The sequence below is a fragment of the Bolinopsis microptera genome, chromosome 1 (assembly GCF_026151205.1).
Source record: "Bolinopsis microptera isolate Bmic1 chromosome 1, MBARI_Bmic_1.0, whole genome shotgun sequence".
Taxonomy (NCBI): Eukaryota; Metazoa; Ctenophora; class Tentaculata; order Lobata; family Bolinopsidae; genus Bolinopsis; species Bolinopsis microptera.
Genome location: NC_087072.1, coordinates 25,694,199 through 25,714,675, shown reverse-complemented (window position 1 = coordinate 25,714,675; position 20,477 = coordinate 25,694,199). Strand labels below are relative to the sequence as shown.

Genomic DNA, 20,477 nt, shown 5'->3' with positions numbered 1-20,477 from the left:
TGTCTCCCTTTCATTTACAATTGTAATATATAAAGGAGCACTACCCGGAGGCAGCTGTACTCGGCAGTATCGATTCGATAAACCTCACCTTATTGGTCATTAACTACCGCCCTTATTCCGAAGTGCTGGGTATCGGCCCGAAAGCAATCCTAGAGATTTTCACGAGTTTGATTGATGTCATAAACCAAAACTTATTACAATTAGTAAGCCGTGAATGAATGGGAGAAGCGAGCGACCGATTTTATTCTCGGTATTATTTTGCATTTGAGAACGGTCATTCAAATAATTATCATTCCCTTTTGTTTGGGAAATGGGGACACTGGCAGCAGTCCACTCTATTTAATTATTGGTCAAATTAATTATAATAAATGCTTCAAATTTTGACGTGATATTGTTGATTATGACTTGATAACAGCTGCTAAAACGATCATACTCATTTATAATCAAAATAAGACGTGATCAGGTATTTTAAAATGCTGCCAATTTTAGCTTGAATTTTTTCAAATCTGTCAAGTTACAAGGTGTTATATAAAGTTTTACAGTACTGTCAAGTTTTAAGGTGTTATATAGAGTTTTACAGTACTGTCAAGTTACAAGTTGTTATATATAGCTTACCCACAACATAAGCCCAACCCATACATTCGACCATTCCGTGCCCAAATCTAGCAATAGTCATGGGAGACAGCGCGTCCCAAATCACCTCTCTACCATCGTTCTCTTCTAACTGTCGGTTTGTAGGTCAGTTTGTCAGTCTGTTTGTTTTCCATTTATTGGCGACAAGCCAGTTTATTAGTCGTTATTTCAGACACTAGAATTAGTGCATATAAAAAGTGGAGATGTTGCTTACCATAGCAGGGTTGCAGATAGTAAGATTGTTCCTTGTTTCTGTTCCTTCCCCCCCACTCATTAACAAATAACCCTCAACCACCACTCCAGCACCACCCCACATTGCATCAGGAAACTAAAATATATTCATCATTTAGGCTGGCCTAAAGGGACTACCCAGTGGCGAAACTTTGCTTGTTGGCGCCCCCCCCCCCCGCTCAGTGACGAAAAGCGCCCCCCTAAAATTTTTTGTCCCTAAAAAAAATTAAAAAAAAAAAAAAGGTCGGGTACTTTTTTTCTCGCCCCCCTACAGCTTTTTGCGCCCCCTGAAGCAAAAAAGGGTACCCCAAATATTTTTTTCGCGTCGGCCGAACGCTAAATTGGACAGGGAAATACACAAACAAGGCGTTTTTTTCAGTGAAAGGGCCTAAAATTCAGGAAAATTGCCCCCCCTTATACGGCGCCCCCCCGCACAGCGGGGTCTGCGGGGCCCTAAGTTACGCCACTGGGACTACCCAAAGGTTTAGTCATATACTCTTAACAAAAGCCTTTTTTGTTGTTGTTTGGGACTTGTAATTTTGCAGATGAAATTTGAAGATCTTGAAAGTTCGAAAATGTGATTGTTGGAGGCCAGGCCAAGTGGGACATTTACCTATAACTTTACATAAGTAAAGTATAGTAACTACATATACACTATACTACTCACGATAAGTGCTGCAAACGTGTTGCATTAAAACATAAAATATGATTTCAAAAAGGTAAAACAGATTTAAAATTACAAAGTTGTAGAACATTCAGGGGAAGCAGCCGAAAGTACATATTCTGTACTTTGTTTTTGTAATTTCGCTCTAACTTACGCTCATAATACTTTGCCATGACATATCCCTGAGAGAAAATCTCTGGAACATTCTAGAAGGCTCCCTATCCGAGCCAAGTCCTCCCATGATGAAGAGAGAGCCACCGCATCCTATATCACGCGTCGCTGCAATCAATTAATAAGATAAATTAGTCTTGATAAGATAAATTATTCTAGATAAGATAAATTGTTTTAGATAAGGTAAATTATTCTTGATAAGATTAATTATTCTAGATAAGGTAAATTATTGTTGATAAGACACATTAGCATAATATATAAGTTAATACATATACATAGAAGTATAGAAGTATGCCTAAATTTAAGCTGGTATAAGTATACAAACACTTTGATTCAGGTGGAGAAGGAGAGAGGGATAGAGGGAGAGTCCTGGTGTCCTTGACAAGGTTTATCAGAGCACTGCATTCTTTATTTTCCATTAGCAGCTTCTCTTCTGATATTACGTGATACAAATACTTCAGACTGATCACATCCAACCTGAGCATACTGTGGTTACAGAGCGGTTACAAAGCAGTTACAGAGCGGTTACAGAGCGGTTACAGAGCGGTTACAGAGCGGTTACAGAGCGGTTACAGAGAGGTTACAGAGCAGTTACAGAGCGGTTACAGAGCGGTTACAGAGCGGTTACAGAGCGGTTACAGAGCGGTTACAGAGAGGTTACAGAGCAGTTACAGAGCGGTTACAGAGCGGTTACAGAGCGGTTACAGAGCGGTTACAGAGCGGTTACAGAGCAGTTACAGAGCGGTTACAGAGCGGTTACAGAGTGGTTACAGAGCGGTTACAGAGCGGTTACAGAGCGGTTACAGAGTGGTTACAGAGCGGTTACAGAGCGGTTACAGAGTGGTTACAGAGCGGTTACAGAGTGGTTACAGAGCGGTTACAGAGTGGTTACAGAGTGGTTACAGAGTGGTTACAGAGCGGTTACAGAGTGGTTACAGAGCGGTTACAGAGTGGTTACAGAGCGGTTACAGAGTGGTTACAGAGCAGTTACAGAGAGGTTACAGACTCTTTTCCTTGACTCTTTTGTGCCTTCGGCACTTGAGTCATGGATCGGGAAAAAATGGGTACACACCTGATACAAGCGAAGAGTTCAGTAAGAAACTGTAATCTGATATGAGGGCACACACCTGATACAAGCGAAGAGTTCAGTAAGAAACTGTAATCTGATATGAGGGCACACACCTGATACAAGCGAAGAGTTCAGTAAGAAACTGTAATCTGATATGAGGGCACACACCTGATACAAGCGAAGAGTTCAGTAAGAAACTGTAATCTGATATGAGGGTACACACCTGATACAAGCGAAGAGTTCAGTAAGAAACTGTAATCTGATATGAGGGCACACACCTGATACAAGCGAAGAGTTCAGTAAGAAACTGTAATCTGATATGAGGGCACACACCTGATACAAGCGAAGATTTCAGTAAGAAACTGTAATCTGATATGAGGGTACACACCTGATACAAGCGAAGAGTTCAGTAAGAAACTGTAATCTGATATGAGGGTCGTGTTTCACCCACGTGATAAGACCCTCGAACAGTTGACTCTCGTTGTAAATAGTTAAATAATTGGACCCAGCTACCGTCCTCACTAACTCTAAGGGGTACTCTAGCCATCTGGTGGAGTTACGAAGTTTATTAGAGGGAGAAGTTAAACATAATAAGCAAATAATCTTCATCCCTGGGTGCTAGTAACCTTACCATGAAGTTTTTATTTCGGCAATTTAAAAACTCAACCGAAATAATCAGATAATTTACTTATAAAATTCAGCAAATTTATTAACTAATCATCCTACGCTTGCGTGCCGAATATTCGGAGTATATTTTCTCTTATGAACTGATCACACCATCCCACTAACTCTGCAGCTCCTCTGCAAATATAAACATTAACAATGCTCCTTTGAACGGGCAGTGGTTTCATTTACCACAAAAAGAAATGATATGATGTACCGCTCGCTTTTGTCATTTATTTTCTTATTGACACACCATGCTACTGACCTTTCATCACCAAAGTGCCAGAGTTTAAGATGGTTGTCGACTGAGAGCATACTCTTCAGAAACTCACAGCACGTATCTTCTACACTCCTGAACCCGAACCTGAGGAATGTTGTGTCACTTGTCCCACCATCACATCATGTCACTTGTCCCACCATCACATCATGTCACTTGTCCCACCATTACATCATGTCACTTGTCCCACCATTACATCATGTCACCTGTCCCACCATTACATCATGTCACTTGTCCCACCATTACATCATGTCACTTGTCCCACCATTACATCATGTCACTTGTCCCACCATTACATCATGTCACTTGTCCCACCATTACATCATGTCACTTGACCCAACATTACATCATGTCACTTGTCCCACCATTACATCATGTCACTTGTCCCACCATTACATCATGTCACTTGACCCACCATTACATCATGTCACTTGTCCCACCATTACATCATGTCACTTGTCCCACCATTACATCATGTCACTTGTCCCACCATTACATCATGTCACTTGTCCCACCATTACATCATGTCACTTGACCCACCATTACATCATGTCACTTGTCCCACCATTACATCATGTCACTTGTCCCACCATTACATCATGTCACTTGTCCCACCATTACATCATGTCACTTGTCCCACCATTACATCATGTCACTTGTCCCACCATTACATCATGTCACTTGTCCCACCATTACATCATGTCACTTGTCCCACCATTACATCATGTCACTTGTCCCACCATTACATCATGTCACTTGTCTCACCATTACATCATGTCACTTGTCCCACCATTACATCATGTCACTTGTCCCACCATTACATCATGTCACTTGTCTCACCATTACATCATGTCACTTGTCTCACCATTACATCATGTCACTTGTCCCACCATTACATCATGTCACTTGTCCCACCATTACATCATGTCACTTGTCCCACCATTACATCATGTCACTTGTCCCACCATTACATTGTGTCACTTGTCCCACCATTACATCATGTCACTTGTCCCACCATTACATCATGTCACTTGTCCCACCATTACATCATGTCACTTGTCCCACCATTACATCATGTCACTTGTCCCACCATGACATCATGTCACTTGTCCCACCATTACATCATGTCACTTGTCCCACCATTACATCATGTCACTTGTCCCACCATTACATCGTGTCACTTGTCCCACCATTACATCGTGTCACTTGTCCCACCATTACATCATGTCACTTGTCCCACCATTACATCATGTCACTTGTCCCACCATTACATCATGTCACTTGTCCCACCATAACATCATGTCACTTGTCCCACCATTACATCATGTCACTTGTCCCACCATTACATCATGTCACTTGTCCCACCATTACATCATGTCACTTGTCCCACCATTACATCATGTCACTTGTCCCACCATTACATCATGTCACTTGTCCCACCATTACATCATGTCACTTGTCCCACCATTACATCATGTCACTTGTCCCACCATTACATCATGTCACTTGACCCACCATTACATCATGTCACTTGTCCCACCATTACATCATGTCACTTGTCCCACCATTACATCATGTCACTTGACCCACCATTACATCATGTCACTTGTCCCACCATTACATCATGTCACTTGTCCCACCATTACATCATGTCACTTGTCTCACCATTACATCATGTCACTTGTCCCACCATTACATCATGTCACTTGTCCCACCATTACATCATGTCACTTGTCCCACCATTACATCATGTCACTTGTCCCACCATTACATCATGTCACTTGTCCCACCATTACATCATGTCACTTGTCCCACCATTACATTGTGTCACTTGTCCCACCATTACATCATGTCACTTGTCCCACCATTACATCATGTCACTTGTCCCACCATTACATCATGTCACTTGTCCCACCATTACATCATGTCACTTGTCCCACCATGACATCATGTCACTTGTCCCACCATTACATCATGTCACTTGTCCCACCATTACATCGTGTCACTTGTCCCACCATTACATCATGTCACTTGTCCCACCATTACATCGTGTCACTTGTCCCACCATTACATCATGTCACTTGTCCCACCATTACATCATGTCACTTGTCCCACCATTACATCGTGTCACTTGTCCCACCATTACATCATGTCACTTGTCCCACCATTACATCATGTCACTTGTCTCACCATTACATCATGTCACTTGTCCCACCATTACATCATGTCACTTGTCTCACCATTACATCATGTCACTTGTCCCACCATTACATCATGTCACTTGTCCCACCATTACATCATGTCACTTGTCCCACCATTACATCATGTCACTTGTCCCACCATTACATTGTGTCACTTGTCCCACCATTACATCATGTCACTTGTCCCACCATTACATCATGTCACTTGTCCCACCATTACATCATGTCACTTGTCCCACCATTACATCATGTCACTTGTCCCACCATGACATCATGTCACTTGTCCCACCATTACATCATGTCACTTGTCCCACCATTACATCGTGTCACTTGTCCCACCATTACATCATGTCACTTGTCCCACCATTACATCGTGTCACTTGTCCCACCATTACATCATGTCACTTGTCCCACCATTACATCATGTCACTTGTCCCACCATTACATCGTGTCACTTGTCCCACCATTACATCATGTCACTTGTCCCACCATTACATCATGTCACTTGTCTCACCATTACATCATGTCACTTGTCCCACCATTACATCATGTCACTTGTCTCACCATTACATCATGTCACTTGTCCCACCATTACATCATGTCACTTGTCCCACCATTACATCATGTCACTTGTCCCACCATTACATCATGTCACTTGTCCCACCATTATATTTATACATCGCAATCATAATATCAAACGGACCTAAAAGTGCAACTGTTCCACTTTCACTTTTACTTTTAAACAAGGTTTTAATTTTGACCTGTTGGCAGCATTGAAGATTTCGAAAACATTGTCGCTCGTTATTGTTAAACGAGATGTGGAACAAAAGTCTATCAAGGATTTCAAGATGTCGGGGTCAACATCTTCAATAGTTACTTCTCTTTTTCTGCTCTCACCAAAGCTGAAAATCGTCAAATTCTGTCATTCTTAAAACTATAAAAATACTTCTCTGCAATAATTAACATGTGACCTCATTAAATTAGATAAGGCTCATGGTAGTGCAGCGCTAATACTACTCTCACTCTCTAGTAGAAGTTAGAACACATGATAATAATATATTAAATAGTCCTTTGCTCTTAGCCGTACTCATTTAGGAACATTGCTTTGAAGTAATGACTGTTAGCCGAGAGAAGGAGCTGGCTAGAAGTGAAGGTCTCAACTCCGCACTTAATACACACGTCACTTAGTTTCCCTATCTCCAACAACCTGCGAATATTAATCATCAGTAAAAGTGAAAGAGAAAGTGGAATTTGAGTGAAGTTTCTTTCATTAGAGTAAGATAACAGTTAGTATGAAGTAGAACAGTTTATTTAAATTTCATTTAAACTTCCGTACTTGTTTATCTGAGCTAGCACGAGGGCGGCGTGGCACGGGTCGTATAGATCTAGCCTCTTCTGAGAAGACAGCTGCTTTGTTACCATGGTTACTGACATGCTGCTAGACATGCTGCTAGAGAGCTGCTTTGTAGAGATGGGGAGGGACGTGTTATCAACCATAAATTCTATCATAAGCTGCTGGGAGTACAGTGGTAACATCACTAATGGCATCTCATTTCAAGGTAATAAAGATTACACTTACGCATACAGGGGTGTAACGTTGATTCGACAAAATTAGGTTGAATAATTAGGGAACTGTTTAATGTTTATTAGCTGCATATTATCCAGGGTGGCCCAAATAAAAAACAACCCACACGCGACCCTTTTTAAAAAAAATTTATTTTTATTTATTTATTTAAAAAAGAAATATGCAATATGCATTTTAAACTATTCCATTTTTACGAGATGCTAAATTAATTTTTTGAGACTTTACTACATTTTTGATGAGAATTTTTGACATTTTCAAACTAACCATTGATATTCTCAGATTATGTGACTGATTAAATGCTGAAGATAAAAGAAATATATTCATTTTGCTAAGATTATGTTTGCGTTTCATTGCTCAACAGCTGTTCAAAGGATCAAATATAAGAAGAAATATGCAACCTACCAAAACCAATGGTGTCCTCCCAAGGATCTTTCCTCTCGCATTTGTGAGAGTCGACTCCAATGGTGTAAAAGGAGGTCAGGATTTATTCACACCAAGCTCTAACATCGCTATTTGTTGATCATCGGCCTTCACTTAAGGTAATTTTTTAGAGAGTGGAGGCCGACCGTCAGCCAAGTGGGAAACAACGCAACCCTTTAATAACTCACGTAATTCGTGTCAGAGTTTCACAAACTTAGAATTTTCTGAAAGTTGTGGCACGCCACTCCCTCTTTTTCACTATTGTCGCCATAAAGTGAGAACGCTTTGAGTTAGGAACTCCAAAATTTATAGACACATTTGGTTTCATAATTCGAGTGATTTCCCAGAATTTCAGCCGAGTTATAAAATCTGGTGGATACTTCAACTTGATCACAAGACTTAACCAGTGATCTCCTCACTCAATCAACCGTCTGATTGGTTCGAGACTGCTTATAGGGCAAGCGATATAACGCGAATATCACTCAAAGTGATCAGATCGTCATCCCCCAACATGTTTGGTACCGCCTAATGAGGCTCATTGTTCCACGTTAGGGAGTAGCTGCCGATAAGATCACTGATTGGGTGACGATTAAAGGGTTGTGACGCCCAGTTGTGTGTGGGTAGTTGCTTTTGGGCCACCCTGTATGTTGTAAGTTAGTTATTTCCACCAGCTGCTATTGAAAATTACTAATTTTCAACATTTATTTTTATAAACTTATTTATAACATCACTACTTAACACCTAACAGACACCTTAAATCTAGTAGTATTCTACTCTAGTAGCAGGGAGGAGTTGATACTATCTTCACTAGGGGTATTTGCTATTACTATCTTCACTAGGGATTTGTATTTAATGTAAACTTATCGTTATGTTTTAGAAACGTTACAGAAAAACAAAATAATTCAGTTCAGTGTTTCACTATCAGGAATACAGAAAAGCATCTGAATCGTTTTTTGGGATGTATTGTCTAGAAAATCAAAACTCCCAATAAATATGAGACCGATGAAAACTATGTTCGCATTATAATAAACAATTTTCGTTGCGAATAATCACTGAATAATGAATGACGTTAATAACCTAATTAGTAACCATTTAGTAACCATGGTAACTAATTAGCTACCGTTCACAACAGTTGCTTTCTGTCTGTTAAGTATCTCCGTAGCAATAATAGGAATGAGTATGAGGGCTCCTATGAGCATGAGGAAAGTGCAGCAGCAGTATTTGAATATGGTGGTAGTGTGTTTAGTTTGTTCCTTACACTTGGATTGTCGCACCATCCTCGCCTCGCTCGTGTCATCCTTCCTACACGGGATTATCACTTCAGCTGCTGCTCCCATCCCACCAACCATTCCTCCTGGTAATACACAACTGTAATATTAGTAACAATATTAGTAACAATATTAGTAACAATATTAGTAACAATATTAGTAACAATATTAGTAACAATATTAGTAACAATATTAGTTGTGTTCGGTTTTGAAGAATTCGAAGAATTTGAAAAGGTAAGAAGGAAAATATCAGAAATAACTTACGTGACTTATAGATCTCGATCCTAGCCAGTTGAAGAGGAAAACTGTCAAACTTCTTGTTTAGCCGGTTTGTAAGAGGCAGCACCTTATGAAGGGAGGTTTGTAAGAAGTGGAATGAATAGAAGCCTTCCTAAAGTAAAGGTGGAAAGACAGACGGTTCCCAAAAGTAAAGGTGGAAACACAGAAGGTTCCTTAAAGTAAAGGTAGAAAGACAGAAGGTTCCCTAAAGTAAAGGTAGAAAGACAGAAGATTCCCTAAAGTAAAGGTAGAAAGACAGAAGGTTCCCTTAAGTAAAGGTGGAAAGACAGAAGGTTCCCTAAAGTAAAAGTGGAAAGAATATAAGCCTCCCTAAAGTAAAGGTGGAATGAATAAAAGCCTCCCTAAAGTAAAGGTGGAATGACAAAAAGTTCCCTAAAGTAAAAGTGGAAAGAATATAAGCCTCCCTAAAGTAAAGCTGGAAAGACAGACGGTTCCCAAAAGTAAAGGTGGAAACACAGAAGGTTCCTTAAAGTAAAGGTGGAAAGACAGAAGGTTCCCTAAAGTAAAGGTAGAAAGACAGAAGATTCCCTAAAGTAAATGTAGAAAGACAGAAGGTTCCCTTAAGTAAAGGTGGAAAGACAGAAGGTTCCCTAAAGTAAAAGTGGAAAGAATATAAGCCTCCCTAAAGTAAAGTTGGAATGAATAAAAGCCTCCCTAAAGTAAAGGTGGAAAGACAAAAAGTTCCCTAAAGTAAAAGTGGAAAGAATATAAGCCTCCCTAAAGTAAAGGTGGAAAGACAGACGGTTCCCAAAAGTAAAGGTGGAAACACAGAAGGTTCCTTAAAGTAAAGGTAGAAAGACAGAAGGTTCCCTAAAGTAAAGGTAGAAAGACAGAAGGTTCCCTAAAGTAAAGGTAGAAAGACATAAGGTTCCCTAAAGTAAAGGTGGGAAGACAGAAGGTTCCCTAAAGTAAAGGTGGAGAGACAGAAGGTTCCCTAAAGTAAAGGTGGAAAGACAGAAGGTTCCCTAAAGTAAAGGTGGAAAGACAGAAGGTTCCCTAAAGTAAAGGTAGAAAGACATAACGTTCCCTAAAGTAAAGGTGGAAAGACAGAAGGTTCCCTAAGGTAAAGGTGGAAACACAGAAGGTTCCTTAAAGTAAAGGTAGAAAGACAGAAGGTTCCCTAAAGTAAAGGTAGAAAGACAGAAGATTCCCTAAAGTAAAGGTAGAAAGACAGAAGGTTCCCTTAAGTAAAGGTGGAAAGACAGAAGGTTCCCTAAAGTAAAAGTGGAAAGAATATAAGCCTCCCTAAAGTAAAGGTGGAATGAATAAAAGCCTCCCTAAAGTAAAGGTGGAAAGACAAAAAGTTCCCTAAAGTAAAAGTGGAAAGAATATAAGCCTCCCTAAAGTAAAGCTGGAAAGACAGACGGTTCCCAAAAGTAAAGGTGGAAACACAGAAGGTTCCTTAAAGTAAAGGTAGAAAGACAGAAGGTTCCCTAAAGTAAAGGTAGAAAGACAGAAGATTCCCTAAAGTAAATGTAGAAAGACAGAAGGTTCCCTTAAGTAAGGGTGGAAAGACAGAAGGTTCCCTAAAGTAAAAGTGGAAAGAATATAAGCCTCCCTAAAGTAAAGTTGGAATGAATAAAAGCCTCCCTAAAGTAAAGGTGGAAAGACAAAAAGTTCCCTAAAGTAAAAGTGGAAAGAATATAAGCCTCCCTAAAGTAAAGGTGGAAAGACAGACGGTTCCCAAAAGTAAAGGTGGAAACACAGAAGGTTCCTTAAAGTAAAGGTAGAAAGACAGAAGGTTCCCTAAAGTAAAGGTAGAAAGACAGAAGGTTCCCTAAAGTAAAGGTAGAAAGACATAAGGTTCCCTAAAGTAAAGGTGGGAAGACAGAAGGTTCCCTAAAGTAAAGGTGGAGAGACAGAAGGTTCCCTAAAGTAAAGGTGGAAAGACAGAAGGTTCCCTAAAGTAAAGGTGGAAAGACAGAAGGTTCCCTAAAGTAAAGGTAGAAAGACATAACGTTCCCTAAAGTAAAGGTGGAAAGACAGAAGGTTCCCTAAGGTAAAGGTAGAAAGACAGAAGGTTCCCTAAAGTAAAGGTGGAAAGACAGAAGGTTCCCTAAGGTAAAGGTAGAAAGACAGAAGGTTCCCTAAAGTAAAGGTAGAAAGACATAAGGTTCCCTAAAGTAAAGGTGGAAAGACAGAAGGTTCCCTAAAGTAAAGGTGGAGAGACAGAAGGTTCCCTAAAGTAAAGGTGGAAAGACAGAAGGTTCCCTAAAGTAAAGGTGGAAAGACAGAAGGTTCCATAAAGTAAAGGTGGAAAGACAGAAGGTTCCCTAAGGTAAAGGTAGAAAGACAGAAGGTTCCCTAAAGTAAAGGTAAAAGACATAAGGTTCCCTAAAGTAAAGGTGGAAAGACAGACGGTTCCCAAAAGTAAAGGTGGAAACACAGAAGGTTCCTTAAAGTAAAGGTAGAAAGACAGAAGGTTCCCTAAAGTAAAGGTAGAAAGACAGAAGGTTCCCTAAAGTAAAGGTAGAAAGACATAAGGTTCCCTAAAGTAAAGGTGGGAAGACAGAAGGTTCCCTAAAGTAAAGGTGGAAAGACAGAAGGTTCCCTAAAGTAAAGGTGGAAAGACAGAAGGTTCCCTAAAGTAAAGGTGGAAAGACAGAAGGTTCCCTAAAGTAAAGGTAGAAAGACATAACGTTCCCTAAAGTAAAGGTGGAAAGACAGAAGGTTCCCTAAGGTAAAGGTAGAAAGACAGAAGGTTCCCTAAAGTAAAGGTGGAAAGACAAAAGGTTCCCTAAGGTAAAGGTAGAAAGACAGAAGGTTCCCTAAAGTAAAGGTAGAAAGACATAAGGTTCCCTAAAGTAAAGGTGGAAAGACAGAAGGTTCCCTAAAGTAAAGGTGGAGAGACAGAAGGTTCCCTAAAGTAAAGGTGGAAAGACAGAAGGTTCCCTAAAGTAAAGGTGGAAAGACAGAAGGTTCCATAAAGTAAAGGCGGAAAGACAGAAGGTTCCCTAAGGTAAAGGTAGAAAGACAGAAGGTTCCCTAAAGTAAAGGTAAAAGACATAAGGTTCCCTAAAGTAAAGGTGGAAAGACAGAAGGTTCCCTAAAGTAAAGGTAGAAAGACATAACGTTCCCTAAAGTAAAGGTGGAAAGACAGAAGGTTCCCTAAAGTAAAGGTAGAAAGACATAAGGTTCCCTAAAGTAAAGGTGGAAAGACAGAAAGTTCCCTAAAGTAAAGGACGAAAGACAGAAGGTTCCCTAAAGTAAAGGTGGAAAGACAGAAGGTTCCCTAAAGTAAAGGTGGAAAGACAGAAGGTTCCCTAAGGTAAAGGTAGAAAGACAGAAGGTTCCCTAAAGTAAAAGTAGAAAGACACAAGGTTCCCTAAAGTAAAGGTAGAAAGACATAAGGTTCCCTAAAGTAAAGGTGGAAAGACAGAAGGTTCCCTAAAGTAAAGGACGAAAGATAGAAGGTTCCCAAATATTACGACACTGGTTCCCCACCTACCGGCTAGAGGAAGCAGTCAAATAGTAATAAAAGCGAAATTGTTCCAACCTCGTGAAAAAGACAGAGTCTTTTTGTTTCTACAAAGGGAGACGCCAGCTCGGAACTAACAAGGCTTGTGATTTGAGAGACTTGTGAGGCACCCTCTTGGGACAGGGAGACGTCTACAAAACATCGTCCAGACCCCTTGTCCTGGGAGGGTTGTTTAAGAGCGTGTTTGCCAGTATACTGTATTATAAATATACTTTATACTTGTATATATAAACTTTATTCTAATTAACATGTTGACCATTATTAACTAAGATATTTCTTTAAATCATTAAATGAGTAACAATGATTCAAAACAGTACATTTGTGAAGATAAGGGAAATTTAAATCATTCTCGATTGTCTGATCTTAATAATCAGTATTATTTAACAGCTGTCAGTTATTAGAATAAAATTTACCATTTCAAAGGGAGAAATTAATTCAAATGATATTTATCAAATTGAATGTAATAACCTTTTTAAAAGGAGGGAAAATGTTCAAATGACAGCTATCAAATCCCTGAAATATGTTGGTGACGAGCTGGTCCTCGTTTAGCTTGAAGCGTCCAATCTTGACAAATAGTGGCTCATTTCGAAACCTGAGAAGGAAAATCAGGGTTTAAGATTAGGATTCATACTGTCATATCTTACTACTACAACCTTATCGGACTTTATTTGAACGGACATTAATTGCATGCTGGAGGCCCTAGCGATCATTTTAATGTCCGTTCAAATAACGTCTGTCCGTTTACAGTCAAAGTCCGTCAAAATGTTGTCCCAAAAGTAATCCACTACGAATTTATTGTCAATATCTATCATCGGACTAAATCATATCAACATTTTTAACGACTTCCTTACTTGCTTACTATATCAAAAATCGATTGAAAAATTATCTGCTGGAATTGAAAAAAACGTCCAAAAATAAAAAACGATTTCAGATTTTTATTGGTTTTGCGTACGAGCGTGCTAAATCACTTTACACTCGATCTTTCATATTTTTCTAAATGGGCCCCAATAAAACAGTTGAAACTAGCTTGAATCGATGCATTTTCGGACACTGATTCCGAATCACCCATCATGACATAGGGTTAAAATGCTCCCCTGGCGAAATATTGGCGAAAAACTGTCTCGATCACGTGATATGACCGTATAAGGAAGTTGGTCTAATTTCTCCTTAGGATTAGGGTTTCAGCATATTCTTTTGTCGGGGACTGAGTTAGGGTTAGGGATGGGATCAGATTTGAGGGTTAGTGTTTCGGATAGTCGTTCAGGGCCAGCTAGAGAACGGGTTGAAAAAGTCACGTGACAGTCACCACATTACGAGTGTAGAGTGATTAATCATTACCCGGTTCGAGGGTTTATTTTAATGTCCGGTAAAATTACGTCCGATAAGGTAGTCTCTGTCTAATTAAAGTTAGTAAGTAGGACCATTGAGATATTTGTCATTTGAGCAGTTTGTGATAGTTGGAGCTTTTGGGAAAAGTTTTGTAAACGGGTTTATTTGTTAAATTGCAAAATGAAGTGGGTGAGCGGGGGGGGGGGGGGGGGGGGGGTCACTATTTTAACATTTTAAGTAATCACGTTCTTATAAAGTTCAGTTTTTAGATCTCATCGAAACCACATTCATGGGCCAACATTTGGTACAATATTCATAAAAATAAGAGGGAAACAAATAACAAATTCTGTACCCACTCTAAGCTATGATTGAACCCGTACAAACTACACATTTATTTGTAGCGCGATGCACTACTGGGCCATTGGGCCACGCCAAGTTGCGAAGGATTGACATCGTGACACCAAAGGATGCACATTTGAGTGTTACTGACCATGTACCTGATGACATGCAGTGTATATTTGAGTGTTACTGACCATGTACCTGATGACATGCAGTGTATATTTGAGTGTTACTGATCATGTACCTGATGACATGCAGTGTATATTTGAGTGTTACTGATCATGTACCTGATGACATGCAGTGTATATTTGAATGGGGTCCTAGGGACTCTAGGGCGGCGCCCTACAAAACAAGACTCTAGGGCGTGAAAAATCTTGGGCGTGAAAAAAACAGGACTCTAGGGCGTGAAATATTGTTTTTTTTCTAATTTTCTGCGTCTATAAAGTCAGCTTCGTGGTTGTGTGGAATTTCAGGTGTCTCCGTGAGGCTCAAACCCTTGGTCCAGATTCACCCCTTACAGGATCCGGCTCTCTTCACACATCTCCAAAACTGTGACCCATCTTTTCTTAATTTTCCATCTGGAGAGTACCGGAATCCTAGGTGCAGTGCGTTCTTACTCTTGGCCGTTCTTCCTCTGATTAAAGTAAACGAAAGATCAGACATAGTGTAGTAGGAAACGAATGATAATGAATTAATGATGGGATAGATCACTACTACTTACTTGGGTTACTTGGGGTTGCTTCATAGATCCTCTATCGGGTCATCAGAACGGCTGACCACCCGTGCAGCGAAGTCGCTGTCTTTTCTGCGCTCCAGTTCAATAACGAATTCCCGTTCTGGCAACAATATCCAGTAACAGGAGGTTCGTTTACCTGGAATACTAAGTGGACTTTGAGACCAATAAAAGTTGGCAACAACATTATAGGTCTCTCGAAGTCGGCTAAATTCCTAGGAGTGACATTAGACAGCAAACTCAATTACAACGAACATATCATCAACATCACCAAAAAAGCCACGGCATCCCTCATGCAATGTCGAAGAGCTGTCGGCCCCACATGGGGTATGAGCCCTAAAACTTGTAAATGGATGTTCACAGCGGTCATTCGACCCATTCTGTCCTACTGCTGTAGTATATGGATCAGGGCAATTGACACGGACTACAATGCGAGGAAGCTCAAACGTGTGCAGGCATTGGCACTGAGAATGATGTCTGGTGCCATGCCAAGTACACCCTTCCTCGCATTGAATCACCTTACTGACACCCCAGACACCATACTATTCCTGAGGGGCGAAGCAGCGAAGGGGGCAGCAAGGCTTCAAGCCTACGGCAGCCTCACTCTTGAAACTATCGCCCACAGGAAGGGAACTATCAAAAACCACACCACAATCAACAAACAATTCATGGAGGATCTCAACATACCACCTAGAGCCACAAGAGACCTCACAGCACCAACCATGATGCTGGGACGGCACTTCACCGTCACCACTCCTGGAACTAACAACACTGAATACAGAACCGCACTCCAACACACCATCGACAACATTACCAGTGAAACGATCACCTGCTACACAGACGGGTCTCTATCAGACTCCGGAAGTGGGGCTGGGTACATCATCACGACTGACAACAACAACACCACCCTGGAAGAGAGATCATTCAAGCTCCCTGATTATTGCACTGTCTACCAGACAGAGCTCACTGCAATCATTGAAGCCTGCAAGTATCTCTCATCCTACACCAATTCACACATCATTATATGGTCTGATAGTCTCTCCTCCATACAAGCTATTTCCTCGCTTTCAACGAGGAGCAGAACTACTAGAGACTGTTATGACACCCTTAACGCACTCGGATCGAACAACACTCTAGAGATCCGATGGATCGCAGCCCATATTGGGTTGTGGGGAAATGAAAAAGCGGATGAGCTGGCCAAGCTTGGCACGACCAGCGAACACGTTTTGAAATGCCCAATCCCTCAATCTTACATCAAACGACAAATCAACAACAAAGTCCACAGACTGAATCAGGATATCTGGTTAACGGATGGTCCTAGACACACCAAACTAACACTTGGCCAAAAGCACACCAAAATAATCAATAATATAAACACATCACTCATCAACAATAGACAAGACTATAGAACCGCAGTCCACCTAATCACGGGCCACTGTGGCTTAAACAAACACCTCCACACCATCCGCAAATCAAGCACCAGTGCTTGTCCTATGTGCGGTGACGGAGAGGAAACTGTCTCACACTTTCTTGGACAGTGCCCAGCTATTGCCCAACTAAGAGGTCAATACTTTCGGGACTACTACCTCTCGGTCAACGACATATTCGACAACCACCACATTACCACAATCGTCAACTTCACAAACCGCACCAAACGCTTAATAGTACCAGAAGAACTGGATCAGACTGGCGTAACTTAGCGCATTAACACATTACATATGCCTATATGCAGCCTTGCCTAACTGATTTATTAACTCATCTGGTACCAAAGCGCGGTATTCCCATTCAGATCATTACCACCACCGTCCTCCACAATTCACACTGTTGTCTCCGATAAACCCCCCCTCATCCCAGAGGTAGGCAAAGCATCTTAATGCTATCCTCTAGTGGGCTTTCTATGCCCAGCCTCTCTTTAAAAAAAATAAAAATTAAAAAAAAAAAAAAAAAAAAGAAAAAAAAAAAGGAGGTTCGTCCGGAATAGATGTAACAAACTCCGTCAACAATGACTTGAAGCGTAGGGGGTCCTCGATAAGGTGCAGGTTTGCGGGAATGATGTTCCACAATCGAGGCCCCATCACTACAAATGAGCTGTCAAAGATCGATTGATTCCTTTGGCTACTGGACGTTGACAAGCTAGGGACTACTGCTTTCTGGCCATAACGGAGTGTATCTGTAAACTGAACGTTGACATCATTAGGACACTTCTTGTGTAGGATCTTCCACATATGAATGATAGTGTAACGTTCTCTCCTCCGTTGAAGTGACATCAATTTTAAGGCCTTCAGTATCTGCCAATAGTTCAGATGTTGCACACCATGTATTTTGGACGTAAATGTACGTTGTACTCCCTCTAGCTCAGCGATATCAGCTTGCTTAGTTGAATTCCAGAGGGGACAACAGTACTCGAGATGGCTTCTGACTAATGACTTGTAGAGGGTCAGCATAGTGATCTTGTTTCTCGATCTAAAAGCGCTCAGAACCCAAGAGGCAACTTTACGGGCACGATCTGCTATCATAGTAACATGGGAGCTCCAAGACAAGTCCGCCGAGATCAAAACCCCCAGGTCTTTGACTGCATCCGTAGGGTACATTATGTTACCATGCGAAACTTGATAAGTTTGCGTCAGGATGGCAAACGGGAGGTCTTGCAAGCTGTTTCGGGGACAGTGTTTGTGCACGAGTATCTCAAATTTATCCTCATGCAATGACATGTTATTGCATCTTGCCCAGTCGATGACAGAGTTGAGATCATTTTGCAGTATACTTGCATCTTCAAGTGTATAGATGTGCCTCAAAATCCGTGTATCGTCAGCAAAGAATCTAATGACACATCCTGTGATGCACAGCTTCATGTCATTAATGAACAAAATGAAAAGCAGCGGGCCCAAAACTGTACCCTGTGGCACTCCGCTTATGATTGCTGCAGCAAGTGATGACATCCCGTCCAACACAACACACTGTGTGCGGTCACTTAAGAAGGATTCGATCCACGACACCACCTTTTCGTGAATTCCCATTCTTCTAAGCTTCTTAATAAGCAGTCGGTGATCCACTTTATCAAATGCTTTCGCAAAGTCAAGGTATATGGCGTCAGTATCAGCGTTTTTCACCAATCCTTGAACAATGTCATCAACGTGACTGAGCAGTTGGGTGAGACAGCTCCGCCCAGATCGAAAGCCATGTTGATTATCACAGAGTAATCCGTTCTTCTCTATGAAGCTAACCATCTTGCCACGCAGTATGCGTTCGTACACTTTAATAACGTGAGATGTGAGCGCCACCGGCCGGTAGTTGACAGCTTTCGCCCGATCATCCTTTTTGTATAGAGGAGTGATGTAGGTATCTTTGTAGAACTTAGGTACTTCACCACGCTCAAAGGATTCGCTCCTGATGAGCCGTATCGGCTCGCACATCTCTTTTGCACAGCTCTTTAAGAGGTTAGCAGGTATTCCATCAGGTCCGCTAGCAGAGTTAGGAGGAATATTCCCAATTGCAGATATGATATCGTCATCCATGATGCAAAAATCTTCAAGAGTTTGCGGATGTTCGATCATAGGTAACGGGAAATCTGGGTCCTTGATATCAGGAGAGCTTGGATCACTGAACACGGAGCTAAACTGCTCCTGAAGTAAGTCCGCCATCTGCTTTGTGTCAGTAGTGATCTCCTGGTTTGCATCAAATAGCATGTTAATACTGGATTTGATAGTTGAGAGGGATCGGGCATAACTATAGAAGAACTTCGGATTACTTTTAATCTTCTCGATGGCTCTGTTCTCCTTCTCATCCAGTTTCTTGGTATGTGCAGTCATGATGTCGTACTGTAAGAGTGCAACTTTATTCCTGACTGCCTTGATCTGGTCTTCTGAAGCATTCTTGTCAATTAATGCTTGGAGTCGTGCTTTTTGCCGGTTGCATTTCCGTCTCAACGCGTTGCTGTGCTTAGGACGTCCAGAGGGCACCGATTTCTGAGGAACACACGAACAGCAAATCTGGAACAGGGTCTCCGTAAAAAGAGCAGGAAACTCCTCAAAGGAGCATGAGTCACGAAGCTGAGACCAGTTAACTTCCTGTAACTCCTCCTTTAGTGCATCAAAATCCGCCTTAAAAAAGTCAAGAGACCTGAAGCTACTTTCGTCAAACTTAGGGATGGTAGCCTCCTTTCGGGATAGCGGATTGGTAGCGAGCATTACATCCACCAGATGATGGTCAGACAGTGAGGTAGCTTGTGCCTGAACATTAGTAACAAGTCTGCTGTTATTCGTGATGAACAAGTCTAGAACATTGTTACCCCTGGTTGGACAAAGGACGTATTGACTCAGCAGATGCTTGGCCATGAAGTTGAGAAGGGAGTGAGCTGATAGCTGGGTCTCACTGGAACCTCCTGACGACACGGATACAGTCTGCCAGTCTATTGAGGGTAAGTTGTAGTCACCTGTGAGCATAATATCGTAGCTTTCATCATTAACACGGTGAATACACGTGGAGATAAACTCCAAAAGTGAGTTGAAACTGCTGAGGGGGGCATTTGGGGGTCGATAAGCCACTACAACACATGTATTAATCGTGCTGAATCTGCAAAATAAACCCTCGCAGGTACCATCATCAAACGTATCACACTCACTTACAGGTATGTTGATGTGGGAATAGAGCAAAACTCCGCCTCCGACCCGCCCACTTCGGTCACATCGGGAGACTGGATACTGATTTCTCGCTCGTTCATCGTTAATGTAAGCGGAAATATCGGGCACCTTCCAACGGCTTGTACTTGAAGCGCTCGGATTCATGGACTGCACGTTTAAGACAAGGCATGAGGAATAGTGGGCACGTTCTGCATCATCTGGGCATGGGTAGGGAGCAGAGGTGTCGGATAGGGGTACTGGCGCTGTGGGTACGCCAATCCTGACTGAAGGTGTGGTGGGGGAAACTGGTATTGAGGGTTGGGGCGGAGACTGGCACGGATTTCCGAGATTTCCCGAGTGAAGCAAGTTTGCATCCTGTCCATCAGTCTCGCTAACTCTAAAAAAGAAGCCCCATAATCAGCAACTGAGGTAGAATCCTGGGTAGCTGTAGGGGCGGGGGCAGCTTTATCACCTTTCTTGGGCCGAGGAGCATCACC

At 41.6% G+C, this 20,477-nt stretch overlaps 2 protein-coding genes across 2 annotated transcripts; one reads left to right on the top strand and one right to left on the bottom strand.

The window, feature by feature from the left end:
• Positions 1–398: 398 nt before the first annotated feature.
• LOC134826183 (kelch-like protein 30) lies at positions 399–7,445 on the bottom strand. The gene is made up of 10 exons (XM_063838480.1): positions 7,246–7,445; positions 6,997–7,116; positions 3,697–3,795; positions 3,495–3,569; positions 3,157–3,315; positions 2,025–2,176; positions 1,683–1,807; positions 848–961; positions 616–724; positions 399–418 (listed from the first exon to the last, which is right to left on the bottom strand). The coding sequence occupies exons 1-10, from the start codon at positions 7,443–7,445 to the stop codon at positions 399–401; spliced, it is 1,173 nt and encodes a 390-aa protein (XP_063694550.1).
• Positions 7,446–15,834: 8,389 nt separating this feature from the next.
• Positions 15,835–17,061, top strand: LOC134826167 (uncharacterized). Its single transcript, XM_063838479.1, has one exon. The coding sequence runs from the start codon at positions 15,835–15,837 to the stop codon at positions 17,059–17,061; it is 1,227 nt and encodes a 408-aa protein (XP_063694549.1).
• Positions 17,062–20,477: the final 3,416 nt, after the last annotated feature.